The 15,082-nt window shown below is 39.5% G+C and overlaps 1 protein-coding gene across 1 annotated transcript; it reads right to left on the reverse strand.

Annotated features, from left to right (window-relative positions):
* Positions 1 to 10,660: 10,660 nt before the first annotated feature.
* On the reverse strand, positions 10,661 to 11,363 carry LOC6566051 (NTF2-related export protein). Its single transcript, XM_032738991.1, has 3 exons — positions 11,349 to 11,363; positions 11,209 to 11,280; positions 10,661 to 11,141 (listed from the first exon to the last, which is right to left on the reverse strand). The coding sequence occupies exons 1-3, from the start codon at positions 11,355 to 11,357 to the stop codon at positions 10,842 to 10,844; spliced, it is 381 nt and encodes a 126-aa protein (XP_032594882.1). The 5' UTR covers positions 11,358 to 11,363; the 3' UTR covers positions 10,661 to 10,841.
* Between the last annotated feature and the right edge of the window lie 3,719 nt (positions 11,364 to 15,082).

Below are 15,082 nucleotides of genomic sequence, written 5' to 3' on the forward strand. Positions count from 1 at the left end.
GATTAGTGCACACAGCAGCAGCAGCAGCATCAGCATTGTTTAAGCTCGCATTGCACCGGTAAAGCTAAGGCTGCAGCAAAGCTCAAACACAAATTACCTGCTCTTATTTCGCCCTCATCTCCCTCTTCCTCTCTCTTTATCTGTCACTTCAATTAGCCCAAGCCGCAGCGTTGCTCATAAATAATTTGCAACTCATTTTGCAGATTGTTTCTTTTTTCTGGTCTATGTTTTTTTATGAATTGCCGTGCAATTTTTAATGAAATTTATCGCGCTTATCTGCGCGCATTAATCAAACCCGAATTTTGCACACAGTTATCAGCAAGCGAGAGAGAGAGAGTGACAGAGAGATAGAGAGGGAGAGAGAGACCGCCCGGGTCGCAACAAATAAATGAGCAACAACAACGACAACAACCAGGAGAGCAACATCCGCTGCGGAACTGACTGTTGCGCCGCAGCGGAGGTCGCTAATTTAAACCAAATGAATTGGCACATTTTTCACTTGCTTAGCCCCAACCCCGGAGCAGGCCAAAATGGCAGGCGATGCCATCAGCAAAACACCAAAGCACCACACAAAAGGTGGCAACAACAGCAACAGTAACAGCAGCAAAAACAACAATAACAACAACAACCACAGCAAGCGTAGTCACTTAATCCATGGCGCGATAAAAATCTCGAAAATCCAACTTAAGTGTTTCGTAATTTATCTCTCGCTGTGTGAGCGAGCGTGAGCGTAATTTACCCCCACCCCCGCCCCTTATGGCATACGGCGACATTTCTTTCTCTCTCTCTCTCTCTCTCTCTCTCTCTCTCTCTCTCTCTCTGTGTGTGTGTGTATCCACTCATCAATCGTCCGTCTGGCTGTGTGGCAACGTCAGTCATCGGGCTCATTCGCGCGACACCCCCATCCCCACCCCACCCGCACCACTCCTCCTGCTCCCCATTCACCAAGCGTGTAACCACAACCTCACCTCACCACTCCACCCCCGACCATCGCACCCACTTCTCACTCATTGTCAGTCATTTTGGCTTTGGTTTCTTTTTCGATGAAATGATAAATGATGAAAAATGTTGCCGAAAGATTTAAAATTATCCAAAGGAGCAAAGTCAACATTAAATCTACCCCACCCCCCACACCCTCTGCGAAAATGAGCTTGCAAATACAGAAATTACAAATAGATAACAATTTTCATTTAACGCTGAAGCCCATTCCAGCTGGGACCGCATTCAGTTCCAAAATTGAATAACTAAAGCTAACTGAAAGAAAAAAAATACAAAAATCTGAAACTCATTCATTGGCGACATTTGTCAGCACTTTATACACAATTAATAGGTTTAGCTTTCCACTTAAATATGCATACACACATATACACACAGACAAATTTTATATAATTTACTCAGCAATACTCAATACTTTTCTAATTATTAATAATAATATTCATTGCACATTACACTAGCACTGTTTATTGATATAATTTTACTGATGTTTTGAGGTTTTGCTCAAGCGCTGCTTCAATATGCAAGCTTTTTTTCAAAAGAAATATCAGCCATGTTTATCTATTCAGAATTATTACTTTATCCAATTGAAGCTGCGATTAACTTCAACATCACGAATCTTAATTTTCGAACCTTTCACACACTGTTCAATACTGTTCCGATTTGCAAAGAAATACATAAATAAAAATATAGATAAAAATATAAACATATATATAAATAAATTTGTAATAAAATACATCGATAATCCGTACACAGGACTGAGAGCTTCATGATATATATAAATTTATAATATCTTAGGCAGAAATATATAGCATGAATAACCCCTGAACTGTTAACTCTTTCAATGCGGATCTGCTCAACTTTTGGTCAAACACTCTTCCACACGAAAATATGAAAATGGCTTTCTTATAGTTTTCAGCTTAGCACCACCAGCGGAGTGTGGGGATGGCAACCCCAAAACCCACCCCACCAGCAAATCCCCCACTTTACGCGCAGCAGCAGCTCATCAGTCTCAACTCTCGAATCACTCGATATACACTTAAATTCTATATATATATATATACATTATATATATAAGTAGGACTTACCATGTATAAGCATGTGGAGGGGTTTAGGTGTGCGGAGGGGAGGGCAGGAGATGGGCGTAGAGTGGGCAGGTCGGAGTTTTAAATAGCCATTAGCGAAAACGCTTATTAAAAATTTACATTTCATTCCACTTTACAGCTGAGCGAGCGAGCGACGTTGTCGAGAGCTGGTTGAAGGATGTCAAGAGTACCCGACAAGGACGACAAGGACCTGAAGAAGCACAACAACTAGTAGATGGCGGCAGTTGGGGACAGAGGGGGTTAGCTCGGCTTGCTTTGGCTGCAGGGACAAGCATGACGACGCTGCTGGCTTCAAAATTCATTTTGGCCCGAGCGGCCGGGCGCACTTCCCAAGCTGGCCCTGCTTCCTGCCTCCGGAGCCCAGAAAGAATCCTCCCATACCCGACAAACGACCCCTCCCCCTCCCCCCATTCCTCTTGCAGCCTTTGGATGATGGGGTTACATTTTTGGCAGCTACCCGTTGTTGTTGTTGTGTCTTTAGGTGTTCATGCCAAGTTAATTTAATAATAAAACTGAAATTTAATTCATTTGTGGATAGGCCAAGGCAAGAAGCAAACAGGCGAGACAGAGACAGAGAGAGAGATGGAGAAGATGGAGAGGGAGAAAGAGAGAGAGAGAGAGAGAGAGAGAGAGAGGACAAGTGTGCAAGCGAGACAGCGCACGTTGGCCAGTCGAGGTCCATTCTTGAGCACAACGAAAACTCCTCAGGGATAAGCCGTAACCCTCAAAATTGGCGCCTCAGCTTCAACTATAGCCGACAAAATCTCATTCAGCACACCACCTCACCCCACCACACCCCACCCACAGCCGCAGCCCCTCCATCCATCCCATGAGTTCAATCTGCATTTGTGGAGAGCTGTTGGCAAAAACGTCCTTTTGCTCGTTTTTAATAATATTTTCCCAGTTTATCTGAACTCTTTCAAAAACATTTTGATCGCTCGCGGCCATCAGGGCTACAGAAACCCATAACCCAACCACCCCCACCCCACTCCCATTCCCCCACCCCTCCAAAAAAAACGGTTTTAATTATGCTGCTCGCCTTAGACTAACGAAAATTGTCGAGAGATTGCTTTAAGAATAGAACAGTGGCCCATCGATCCCCAAATACAACACTCCCCCCTTCCCCGCACCACTTCTACAGCTGTCGTTTTGCATAAATTTGAGCAGTGGATGGGGTTTTTTTGTGGCACTTGCAGCCAAATTGAATTGCGTACAACTAACCGCCGAATGCGCGCCGCACAATTAAGGTTGAGGTTTCTAGATAGCGCCTGCCCCCCTCTTCCCCCCTCCCCTCCCCCACACATACAACACCAACAGCCCAACTATTCCCCAGCTGACGTGTGGACCGGTTGTTGCTAAGAGAGAAAAGGGGGTGTCGGGGTTGGTGGGCAAACTGCGGGTGGCAGCTGTCAGTGCGTTAGTCAGCTTCTGTCAGAGCACTCGCTCTCTCTCTCTCTCTCTCTCTCTCGCTTTCTCGTTCGCTCCTTTTGGGTTCGCTGGGATGCTCTGGGACATGTCTACCTGGCGAGATACCCCTCCCCCCTCACCTTACCACACTAGCTGCACCACATTGCCAATCTCCAAAAAGGTTCCAGGGTGCCGAAGCGTGGCAGTAGTGACAACAACAACAACAACATCAAGAAGGCTCTAGACGAGGCAGCTCAACTTAAAGATACTCTGTACTCTCGAGAGCTGGGAAAGATATCGATAAAAATATATTAAACTTGGTCTGGTCTCGTTGGCCTAAAGTTCCGCTAAGATTGCTCGACGGGCAGAGCTAAATTGCATCGGTTGCTAATGCTGACCAAGAATATATATATACATATAACATATAACTATAACTTGCCTCTGTCTTTCACATGCCACAGCATTGCCATTTGATTTGAGATGGGTTCAGGGTATAAAAAGAACGACAACAGCAGATGAAGATTCGTTTGGGGATTCGCAATGTGGGCACACATAAAACATATTTGCAAAATATTACACACAGTTAGTTAGCTCGCACACACTTACACACACACACACACACACACACACACACACACACACGTGACACATCAGCCTGCAACCTGCATAAGGATTCAGAAACTATTTGCACTTTAAAACAAAGCATAGAAAATACTCTACAATATGGCAACTCAATAATAGTGCTAAAATACCATTAAGCTTAGTATTCGAAATATAAATTACAATTAAACAAAAAATAAATAAATGCAAATATAAATATGCATTTAAAATTAGTATGTAAAGTCATCTAAAAATAAGACCAACTTCTTAGTTGAAAAAACAATTAATTGAGTAATTATATACAATATATAAAGCTGTTCTTTTTTTTTTTTTTATAATCGTCACTTAATTTGGCAAAATAGGTGGTTCATAAAAATATAAAACAAATTGCTCTAAAACGATTAAAGGTAAACTGGACTTAAGTCCGTAACTAAAATACACTCTTATGTAAAATTCCATTTAAGTCCTAAAGTTTCTATAAGGATTCTGAATTGAAAAGCTACTCATTAATAAGTACTCATGAAAATTTTACAATAACATACATTTAAAATTAATTAATGAGAAATCCTAAATGTATAATATTTAGGCACATTTAGATAGATGCTAGCCAAAAATAGAAATCAGATTACATCTTTATTTCCTGGGAATATATATAATTGCTAAGGCTCATTATAAAATTGTTAACTAATCTCTATTATTTAACTTTAAGATCTTTAAGATAAGAACAGTAAGAAAAAGCACAATATCTTCTCTATCGATAAATTCTAGACATCTTGACATATCTACCAATATATAGCAATTTATGTATTATATATTTAGTAAGATTACAAATAGAAATTGCCAATTTGGAACAGTTATGCTTAGTTTCAGTTTGTGATTTTAATATGAGCTATCCTCAGTTGCATGTGGCCTGCTCTAAAGTGTACGTAAAAGCCGCAGCAACTACAACTATAACTATAACTATAAATGCATGGAACACACGACGAATGGGACGGGGGTGTGTGGAGGGAGGTGTGTTGCATGAAGGCGGCAATGCCGCAACGCTTTTTAGCCGCACAACAAAATTTGATTTGTATTTCTGTGGTTTACCTTTGGCCCAGGCCCAAGCCCAGGCCCAGGATCAGGCTACGGCTACGGCTACGGCAAACGAGCGACAGGGATTGCTAGCTGCCTGGTATGGGGATGGACGTGGGGTGTGAGCGGTGGGCTGCGGGCTGTGGAGTTGTGTCAGCAGTGTCAGTGGCACCTGGACTTGGTTTTGCCTGTCGTAGATTCTGAGGTTAAAATGTAAAATGCAGAGAATGGATTGTGCGGGTAACCGGAACAATTAAGGAATTTCGCCAGGACGACTCCTCGACCAACGGCGGGCGGGCATGCTAGGCAAGCCAAACCAGTTACCAATTACAAATGGCATACGATACGTCTGCCTGCCACGCCCCCTCCACGCAGTCTGACCAAAATGATTAAGTAGATTGCAATGACTAAATTTTGCGCAAGACGACGACGACAAGACGACAAGACGACAAGAGATGACGACCAGGAAGCAGGAGCAAAATACGGAACAGGAGCATGGAGCGACAGGACTCCACCACTGCTTGCAGGACAGTGGCGTGTTGGCTTTTGTTTCTTATGCCCCATGCATACGAAATTTTTGGCTTTCATTTCGCAGCTGTGTGTGTGTATGTGTGTCTTTTATGCTTCAATATTTCATCGATAGTAAAAACAACAACACCAAGAAAGAACAACTTTCTGAGGCACGCCCAATATATGATACCCTTGCAGACCGATACCAATTTCATCATAAATTTAACAAAAATAACAAGCCGATATTTTCGATGATTCTTTACCCAGTCGGCTAATGGTGCTCTTCAAGCATATATATATTATGCCATTGTTTGGGGCCGGCACCGTTTATTTGAGTGCATTACAAACTGGTCGACAAAATTGGCATACTCTCTGTGAGGGCATCAAAAGGTGGACGACCAAAAACTGCACATTGTCACATTGGGGGCCATGAGCCCGGAGTCCGGAGTCCGTGAGCCCGGGATTCGGGAATGGGGAGTTCGAAGTTTCGTCTTTGGGACAGCTGTTGTACTGGCGACGATGACGACGTCTACCTCAACGTCGACGTTGGCACGGAAATAATTGAAAATACGTGTTTGGGTTTTGTGGACAGCGGCATTTGGCTTCACAAGCGAAAGCAACAGCAACAACAATTCCAACAAGGACTTCACTTAGTGGCCAGAATTCCCCGCCGCACACTGAAAAATTCAATCCACATTTCGCCACATTTTACATTTGACAAATTTCCATTTGCTTTTCGAACCAAAGCATAATAAATTCTCTGCTTTCTTCAAATGAATTTTACACAAATTAAAAAAAAAAAATACAAATTGCAATCTTCTCAAAATTTGCTTTTGTTGGCTCTTAGTTTTTATGTTTCTTTTTTGTCAACTTTAATTTATGAAACCCACCAAGCAAAAGTTGCTAATAACTTACTATCCAAATGAGTGCAAGGCTTAACCCAATAATCACTTCAAATAAAAGAAACAAAAGATCGTGGATCCTATGCTCTCTCGGCATAAAACGTTGCTCAAACGAGAATAAATAAAAATATAATAAAACAAAATTGTTCTTACAAATTTGTATAATAATTAAAGAACAGTTTATACACATTAATTTTACATTTTTGATTAATATTCGTGATTTGCAACAAATTTGGCATGAAAGCATTTTAACCCCGCTGCAAATATTCACATAGAATTTATTTAATTCGCAATATCCAATTTGACTACACTCTGCAATTGCTTTGCTATTTACCTGATTTTATATTGAAATTCATTAAACCTAAAAACTTTAAATATCGAACTCAAACACACTCTTCGAAACTGATTGACGACAATTTTTAATTACCGCACTTGAGAGTAAAAATACAAAATACGAAGCCAATGTGGTAAATACTCTTTTTGGCTGCAAAACAAAAAAAAAGAAGAAATTCAATTAGCTTCGCAAGAAAACCAAAAAAATAAAAAATCAAAATAAACAATGCCTGACTGGACTTAAGGGGGTGCCATGGGTTGGGTGCCGGGCGAATGGAGTCCCACTCTTTAAATCAATAAATCATCTGCAAGCAAATTAGTCGCACTCGAGATGTGTGTATGTGTTGTGTGTGTGTGTGTGTATATATGTAAGTGTGTCTGTGTTTGTGTGTGTGTGTGTGTGTAGAGGAGACGACCATTAGTCTTGCTTGGACACGGAGCAACTCCTTGGCTTAGAGCCTTGTGGCTTAAACCACGTGATTGCCTTTTTTTTAGACCGAATACGCGTCCGGGTCGAGATCTGGCCCTGGGTTTGGGTCGGGGTCTGGGTCTGGGTGCGGGTCCAGCTTCCAAATGAAATCCATTATATTCATGCGCAACAAAAGGGCGCTGCGACGTCGTCCATGTTCGTCCATGGACTTTGGCGGCGACATAAAAAATTCATTAAAAGTAATAAACTAATTCCATTCGATCCTATTAAAAATCATTTTCGAATTAAGGATATTTGCATATCCTTAATAAAGTTTACCGGACAATGCGCCCAGCATTGGGTTGGTCGGAAGACGGCGGGGGGGTGGCGCCTTTGTGACATTTTACAGACAAGTAGATGAGCCAGCTAACTACCCCCCGTCCCCCTACCAACCACTCGCTCCCCAACCTTACTGCTTCTGCCCTCTTTGGTGGTTGATGGCTGCTGATGAGTTGCCTCTCGCCTGTGCTCCTTTTGGTGTGTGGAGGAGTGAAGTGCTGTTGGTAGAAATCTTGTTTTTATTTGTTTGTTTACCGTCCGCAAAATGAACGCTGGCAGGCTCTCAGGCCGACAGGGAGGTCTTTGGTCCTGAGCAGATAGCTTTTGAGTGCTTGGGTGTGGTTTGAGGCGGGCGTTCGCCTTTGTACAGATATTTAAATTTTATCGCAGGCCGCCTGATTGCCCCGTCAGGCAGGAAGCCGAACAGGACACTAACACACACACACACACACACACTAACACACAGCTGCCAGGACTCATCAATCAGCTGCAGACTAATTACATAATCTCCTCTTGATTATGTTGCCGCTCTTTGTTGTCGTTCGTCCTGTTGCTGCTGTTGTTCCTATTCCTGTTGCTCCACAGCCAAGGCTGGACCACAAGCTAAAAAAAAATAACAAAATAAAACTAAGTTCCTAATCAAATACAGTGAACGCCAGCAAGCTGAGCACTTTTAGTGATTAGACATTTCATGTGCAAAACAATCAATTTTTATTTTTAATTTATCAAAAAATCGGCTGAAATAACTAAGTTCGGATTTTAATCTAAAATCAAACAATTAAATCATATTCTTTACTATTTATTTTATTATCTACCATTATTTCTTACTATTATTTATTTCTGAAAAATAGATCATTTCTTCAGATTGCTGAAAATTGCATTTTTGTGATATATGCAAAATGTGAAAAGTCTAAACTTATCTTTTTTCTTCTCTGACTTTCAAACTGTTCTGCTTATCTAATGTTTAATCTTCTTCGGTGTTACCTATAAAAAATTAATTATTTATTTATATTATTTAATTATAATTAATCTGAGATTCGCCTCATGTGAGAGCACTGTACTTTACTCATTTACATGGCACAGAAAGTAATACGTAAAGTGACTAGACATCAGCCTATCAACACTAACCTCAACCCCCTTTTCTTTTTGGGGTTAGAGATCAAAAACGGCGGCAACTTTCAAAATATGTTTAGTACTTTTATTGTTGTTCTTCGTTCCTGTTGTTCTTAGCGCTCATTAAACGAACTCAAGAAGGAGAACAAGATGAAGACAAGTTTGAAGAAGAGGAAGAAACTTGGCGAAGTGACCTTGACATTGAAAAAGTGGCAAAAGTTGAATACTAAAAGTAACTGCAAAATGCGAACTTTGCGTACTGGCGGCCACTAAACTTTAAGGCTTGCGACACACACACACACACACACACACACACACCACCACCACCACCACCTCCCCCTCCTCATCATCACCATCTCCACCCCCAAAAGACACAAAACCCTAAGCAACCACGCTCCCTGCACCGCAAAAGGCACCACACAACTTACTAAGTAACTTACTCAGGCGCTGAAAGAGAGAGCGAGAGGAAAAGTAGGAAAGTTTACTTTGAAAGTTGAGAAAAAAATTAAACTTACGCCAGTTTTAAGCTACCAAATTTATATAAAATATTGTACAGAAAAGTTGGTGTGTTTGTCTGTCTGTCTCTCTGTCTGTGTGTGTGTGGTTGTGAATAGGCCGAACGCTGAACTTTGAACCCGTCGGCCAGTTTCGAATACCCAGTAAAATTTAGAAAGAAGAAAGCTGCAAATATATAAGGCTGAGCAGCTAGACATTTTTTAAAGATAAAAACCGTTTAATTAACAACCAACTGAAATTACATTTTAAAAATAAATTCTGTAACAGCATATGAATGAAATATGACTGAGTAATATATCGGGAAAATATTTCAAATAGTTCATAGAAAAATTATGCCTAAACAGGCAGATTTGTTAAGCCAATGTAGATGATCATTTACTTGATTGCGTGGGATTCTCTCGATATTACACAACCTATGCATTGCATTGCCTGCTTAGTGATTTTAGGTTTAACTTTAACACAGGCTATTGAAACAAGATCACACATTACACTGACAAAAAATATATCGACAACATGTTGAACTACTATCGATCATTTCAGTTGAATTGCATTTGTGTGCAAAATGCGTGGTAACTACAAGCACGCTTCACAGCCGTTTTCTCATTAAAATATTTAACAAAAATAAATAAAATAAAAATTGATAATAGGCGAAAAGGGTTAAAGTTGTTTTTTGTTGTTCACACGCTGTTCTTTGGGACCCCGGCTGCAAAGTTTTTGTTTTGAGACAAAGTTTCGTCTCGCCAGAAACAGCCACGCCCCCAGCTTCACACCCACACCGCCGCCGCCATCAACGCTGAACAGCTGTGCTGATCAGCTGACTCACAGTGTGCGTGTGTGTGTGTGTGTGTGTGTGTGTGTAAACATACAGCGACCAGTATTTTGGCTGGAAAAACTTGGTCACACTCATTCATATTATTTTATAGGCCGTTCCGTCGCCAAAGTTCCAAACAACAACAACAAAACTTTTGACAATACCTAATTGCAAACTTTTAGATATCGCGAAAGTGGGCGTGGCACTGCTGCTCTTGCTGCCGCCCACACTTTAAAGAGTTGCGTGCGACGTCAGCAGCGACAGAGGAAGCAGCAGCGGCCGCTTGGCCTATTTTTTCCTCTGGCTTAGACGCAACAACAAAAACAACAAAAATGATATCGTTTAGTGCGTCGCAAAAGTTTCCAACATTTTTTTCTATATCTTTTTTTTTTAACTTGTTCAGCAGCTACGGCGGCTTTTATAAACCTCAGTGAGAAGTTTTTGTTTGTTTTTTTTTTTTCGAAAAGTTACGCTTGACGGTTGGGGCGGCTGCAATTTTCCAGGAAAATCAATAGATGGCGTCGACTTTAGTGAAAAAAGTGCGTGCATACAGTGCGGCTTTAATTTAAACTTTCCCCACCAATGTTACCAGTTACACAACCAATCCCCCAGCACGCCAAACTCAAAATAATAGCTTTAATCGGAAGTCAGGAATCTAGGTACTTGATTGAATTCTGTTCTTTCGAAAACTGAACCGATTTAACATAAGAATATACTCTTGGCCTAAGCTAGGACTCCCTATAATAATCTAGAATAACCTGCCATATATCATTCTCGATGGAGAAAAGATAGTTATGATTAAAGTTTCGCACCGCTTCCCCACCTAAAGTCACCTCGCCGCCGATTATGACATGATATAGCTTAATGTTTGGGCTCTCGTTCATCTGTAGATACACACAGTCCACCGAAGTCAAATGATGTCTCGATGGTGGCAACGCCGTGCAGTGATTTTTAATGGCCTCACGGCCATACAGCTCAGTGCCATTCCAATCCAAGACAGCAAATTCATGATACAGCAATTCCACAAACTACAATTCAGAAATAATAATATTAGCTTCGTTCTTAGCGAAATAAAACAGTTTAGGTATCTCTTACATCTCGCCGAGTGTCCCTAATAATATAGTAGAAATGTATGAAGGCGTCGATTGCCAATCCGTTTGGGTGAACCTTCCAAATAAAAATATTACTTTATGTTCTTATTTTATTTAATTTACTTCATCATTCATTCCACTCACATTGCCCATTCTTGATTTTGATTTTGATTACAAATAGCAATATCCTCTTAATACAGTTGTAGCTGATTATAGTATTTAGCGTATTCTGGATAATATTTGTTTGTTCAACTTAAACAATACAGTTTGAACTAATTTAACAATTATATTTACTCATACAGAAATATCTCAACTTTTGACAACTATATCAAATGTACTTTTGTACAGTTTTTGGATATTTCTCATAAGCTTTTCTTAAAAGCGGTTTCTAGTTATTGCTCTAAATAAAATTGTGGGTGTAGGTGTAATTGTGATTCTGTATTCGTCGAATTTATACCAGCGATCTATACACCTATTTTCTAATAATAATAAAAAAAAACTAAGAATCTAAGCTTAAAAAAAAATAACAAATACAAAAAAAAAATGTTCTCTTTTCTATCCATACGTGAGCATTATATTTCATTTAAGATAATCACTTGATATTTATGTAGATATTGTATTATAATGGATGGCTTAGCGACATTGGTATGTTTGACAATGCCTATTGATAATGAAGTTCCACTCACTTATGATTAATTGCGCCTCATGCGTATATCTACCACCGCAAGATGCAACCGAACTCAACCGATGCCTATCAAATATCGATACTTTACTGATATTGCTACTGACGCGATTACTTGCTTTCAATAGCATCGGGGCAATGGCAACAAGGCGGCTGCCAGATAGCTTTGACTGCTTCTTGTTTGTTTATCTCTCATATGAAATCCCACATGCATATTTTTATACTATATACACACAGGCCAATAATTTTCCATACACTCATATATCAAGAGTTTTTTCTATAACTGGCCTTAAGCTTATTTAACAACAAAAAGTTGTTTCTATCATTTAAATAAATTTCTATATAACATATCCTAAAAATAATAACTCGAAAATTATACTTTGACATACATAGGTAAATTGACAACCAAAATCTCAAACACTTCTCAAATTCCTAAAATGCTGATGAAAATAATCGGCGATCTTCTGCCTTTATCATCTTCCAAACGTCAAAACATGCTACACCACATCGAATACAGCCCACATGCCCAAAAATGCTGTTTCTCTTTGAGTTACTAAAGCTTTACTTGATGTCTACAACAAATGTGCTGTACTTCTGTAATTGGAATTGTTATTGAATTCAGTTATAAAGACGATATGCTTCAGCTTGATCTTCATATCCCACCAGAATACATATTCCTTACCATTTGGTCTGAATATTTAAGTCCACACTTCCAGCAACTCCATTATGCTGGGATGTACATATGTATGTGATACATTCAATTGGCGGACGATCCCTTTCTGCTTAAGGAATATGTCAAATTTTTTGATGCGTTTGTCCGTTTGACTTTCTCCATGGTTATTAGATACTCTTAGAAATTCTGACTCGATTTTGATAAAATAACCGTGAACATATCTCGATTTATCATCAATCATTGCACCGTAGCAAGGTGATCCATTGTTTGAGCATACATATAAATTCTAACATACATAGCTTATAGGACAACTGTAGTTTATCAATATATACTTTCATTGCAAATAATTCTTATGGCTAACACTAATTGTTGGTTTAAGTTTAATTCCATGATGTAAGAGAACGTATTGAAACAAATAAATATTTTCGATCTATAGTCCTCAATCAATCCAATAATAAAATAATATTAAATTACCTTATATGGTGAATTATTTCCAAAAGCAAATGTTTTCTAATATATTTTTTGAATTCATATAGACAGTTTAATGGTAAATATTTATACATAATTCTTGAAATAGATGTTGACATAAGAACACGTTTTATCAGCATGACAATATACATACATCAATAATGATATTGAAATATTTACTTAAAAGTCTGTATGTCTATATGTAACAACTGATTAAAGAATGAAATTCAGATCGTTGCAGCTTTCAGCTATTTACAAATAAATTCAATGACATCTTCTAAATTCGCTTGCAGATACAATGTTTGCCAAATAAACGCGGTTAACAACTGTATAGACTTGGCAACAAAGCTGTGGCAGTCTTGGCACAGTTTGAGATCCTATAAAAATGCTTTAAACTCGTTCAATGCATATCATTCTTGTCTAACCAAGTAACTCAGTAACACATCAGTTAAGATGAGAACCCAGACCGCAATTCTGAGCTGTGCTCTGCTGGCAATTCTCATTGCCTGTGTTCCAACGGCAGCACAAGTCACTGATACAACTACCACTCCGACAACTACCACTCCGACAACTACCACTGAGACAACTACCACTCCGACAACTACCACTGAGACGACTACTACTCCGACAACTACCACTGAGACAACTACTACTCCGACAACTACCACTGAGACAACAACTACTCCGACAACTACCACTGAGACAACTACCACTCCGACAACTACCACTGAGACAACTACCACTGACACAACTACCACTGACACAACTACCACTGACACAACTACCACTGAGACAACTACCACTGACACAACTACCACTGACACAACTACCACTGAGACAACTACCACTGACACAACTACCACTGACACAACTACCAGTGACACAACTACCACTGAGACAACTACCACTCCGACAACTACCACTCCGACAACTACCACTCCGACAACTACCACTCCGACAACTACCACTCCGACAACTACCACTCCGACAACTACCACTCGCAAGACTACTTCTAAGCCCAAAACTACTACTCGTAAGCCTTGCAAACCTAGAAAGACTCCTCGTAAGTGTGGCAAACCTCATAAACCATGCAAGGGACGTAAGCTACCAGGAAGAAGAGGAGGAAAAAGACACTGTGGCAAAAAAATACAAGTTAAATCTTGTAAGTCGAAGCCGAAAAAAGTTTGTAAGATTATTGAATATTTGAAAAAATGCAAGAAATAAAATGATAAATAGAACTATTGAAAAATTATGTTTGAATTCTTTTATTATTCACATATATATATATATATATATATATATATATATAGCACAGAGCGACGTATGCTATATTTATATGGCATTGTAGTCAAACCAAAATATATATCTTTTCTAAACACGTATGCTCACTTTACATTATTCACAAAGGTTGAGCTCTTCCTCTTCAAGCTAGTGATCACGCCAATGATATCGATCGATATCGGTATAATGTGTTGAGTACGTAGTTGCATGTTATGTTACAGATGTTACTTTACAATCTTAGTACTGCTCTAGGTTCCTGCTACATTATATATAAATATACATACAGATATTTTTATACCCTGAATCCATTAAAAATGGGTAAAAGGGCTATAATGGTTTTGTGTAAATGTATGATCAGGATCAACTGCCGAGTCGATATAGCCATATCCGTCCGTCTGTCCGTCCGTAGGTCTGCCCGGCCGTCCGTCTGTATGAACACGCGGATCTCAGAGACTATAAGAACTAGAGAATTTAAATATAGGTTTTTATATACACGGCGTAGATCAAGCTTGCTTTGTTTTATCGATAACTGCCTCCGTTTTCCGAATTTCAATGAATTTTTATTTCCGAGATCAATTAATGCCACAATTTTTAAAGCAGAATCTTCCAATTAATACATAATGTGCATATGGATATTGTTGATCAACTTCAACTTCAAATTCCATCAATATCGAATAAGAAAGACCCAAGTTATAGTCGAATATACATTGTGATATTGATCCCACTTCCACTCCTTTAGAAAAGAGTGCATTTGCCGATCTGCTCACATTTGGG

This window comes from Drosophila grimshawi, unplaced genomic scaffold (assembly GCF_018153295.1).
Source record: "Drosophila grimshawi isolate 15287-2541.00 unplaced genomic scaffold, ASM1815329v1 contig_848, whole genome shotgun sequence".
Lineage (NCBI taxonomy): Eukaryota > Metazoa > Arthropoda > Insecta > Diptera > Drosophilidae > Drosophila > Drosophila grimshawi.

Coding starts and splice junctions, on each gene's coding strand:
- LOC6566051 (XM_032738991.1), bottom strand. Junction 11,142..11,208: donor TTAGGGACACTCGGCGAGAT/GTAAGAGATACC, acceptor TCTGAATTGTAG/TTTGTGGAATTGCTGTATCA.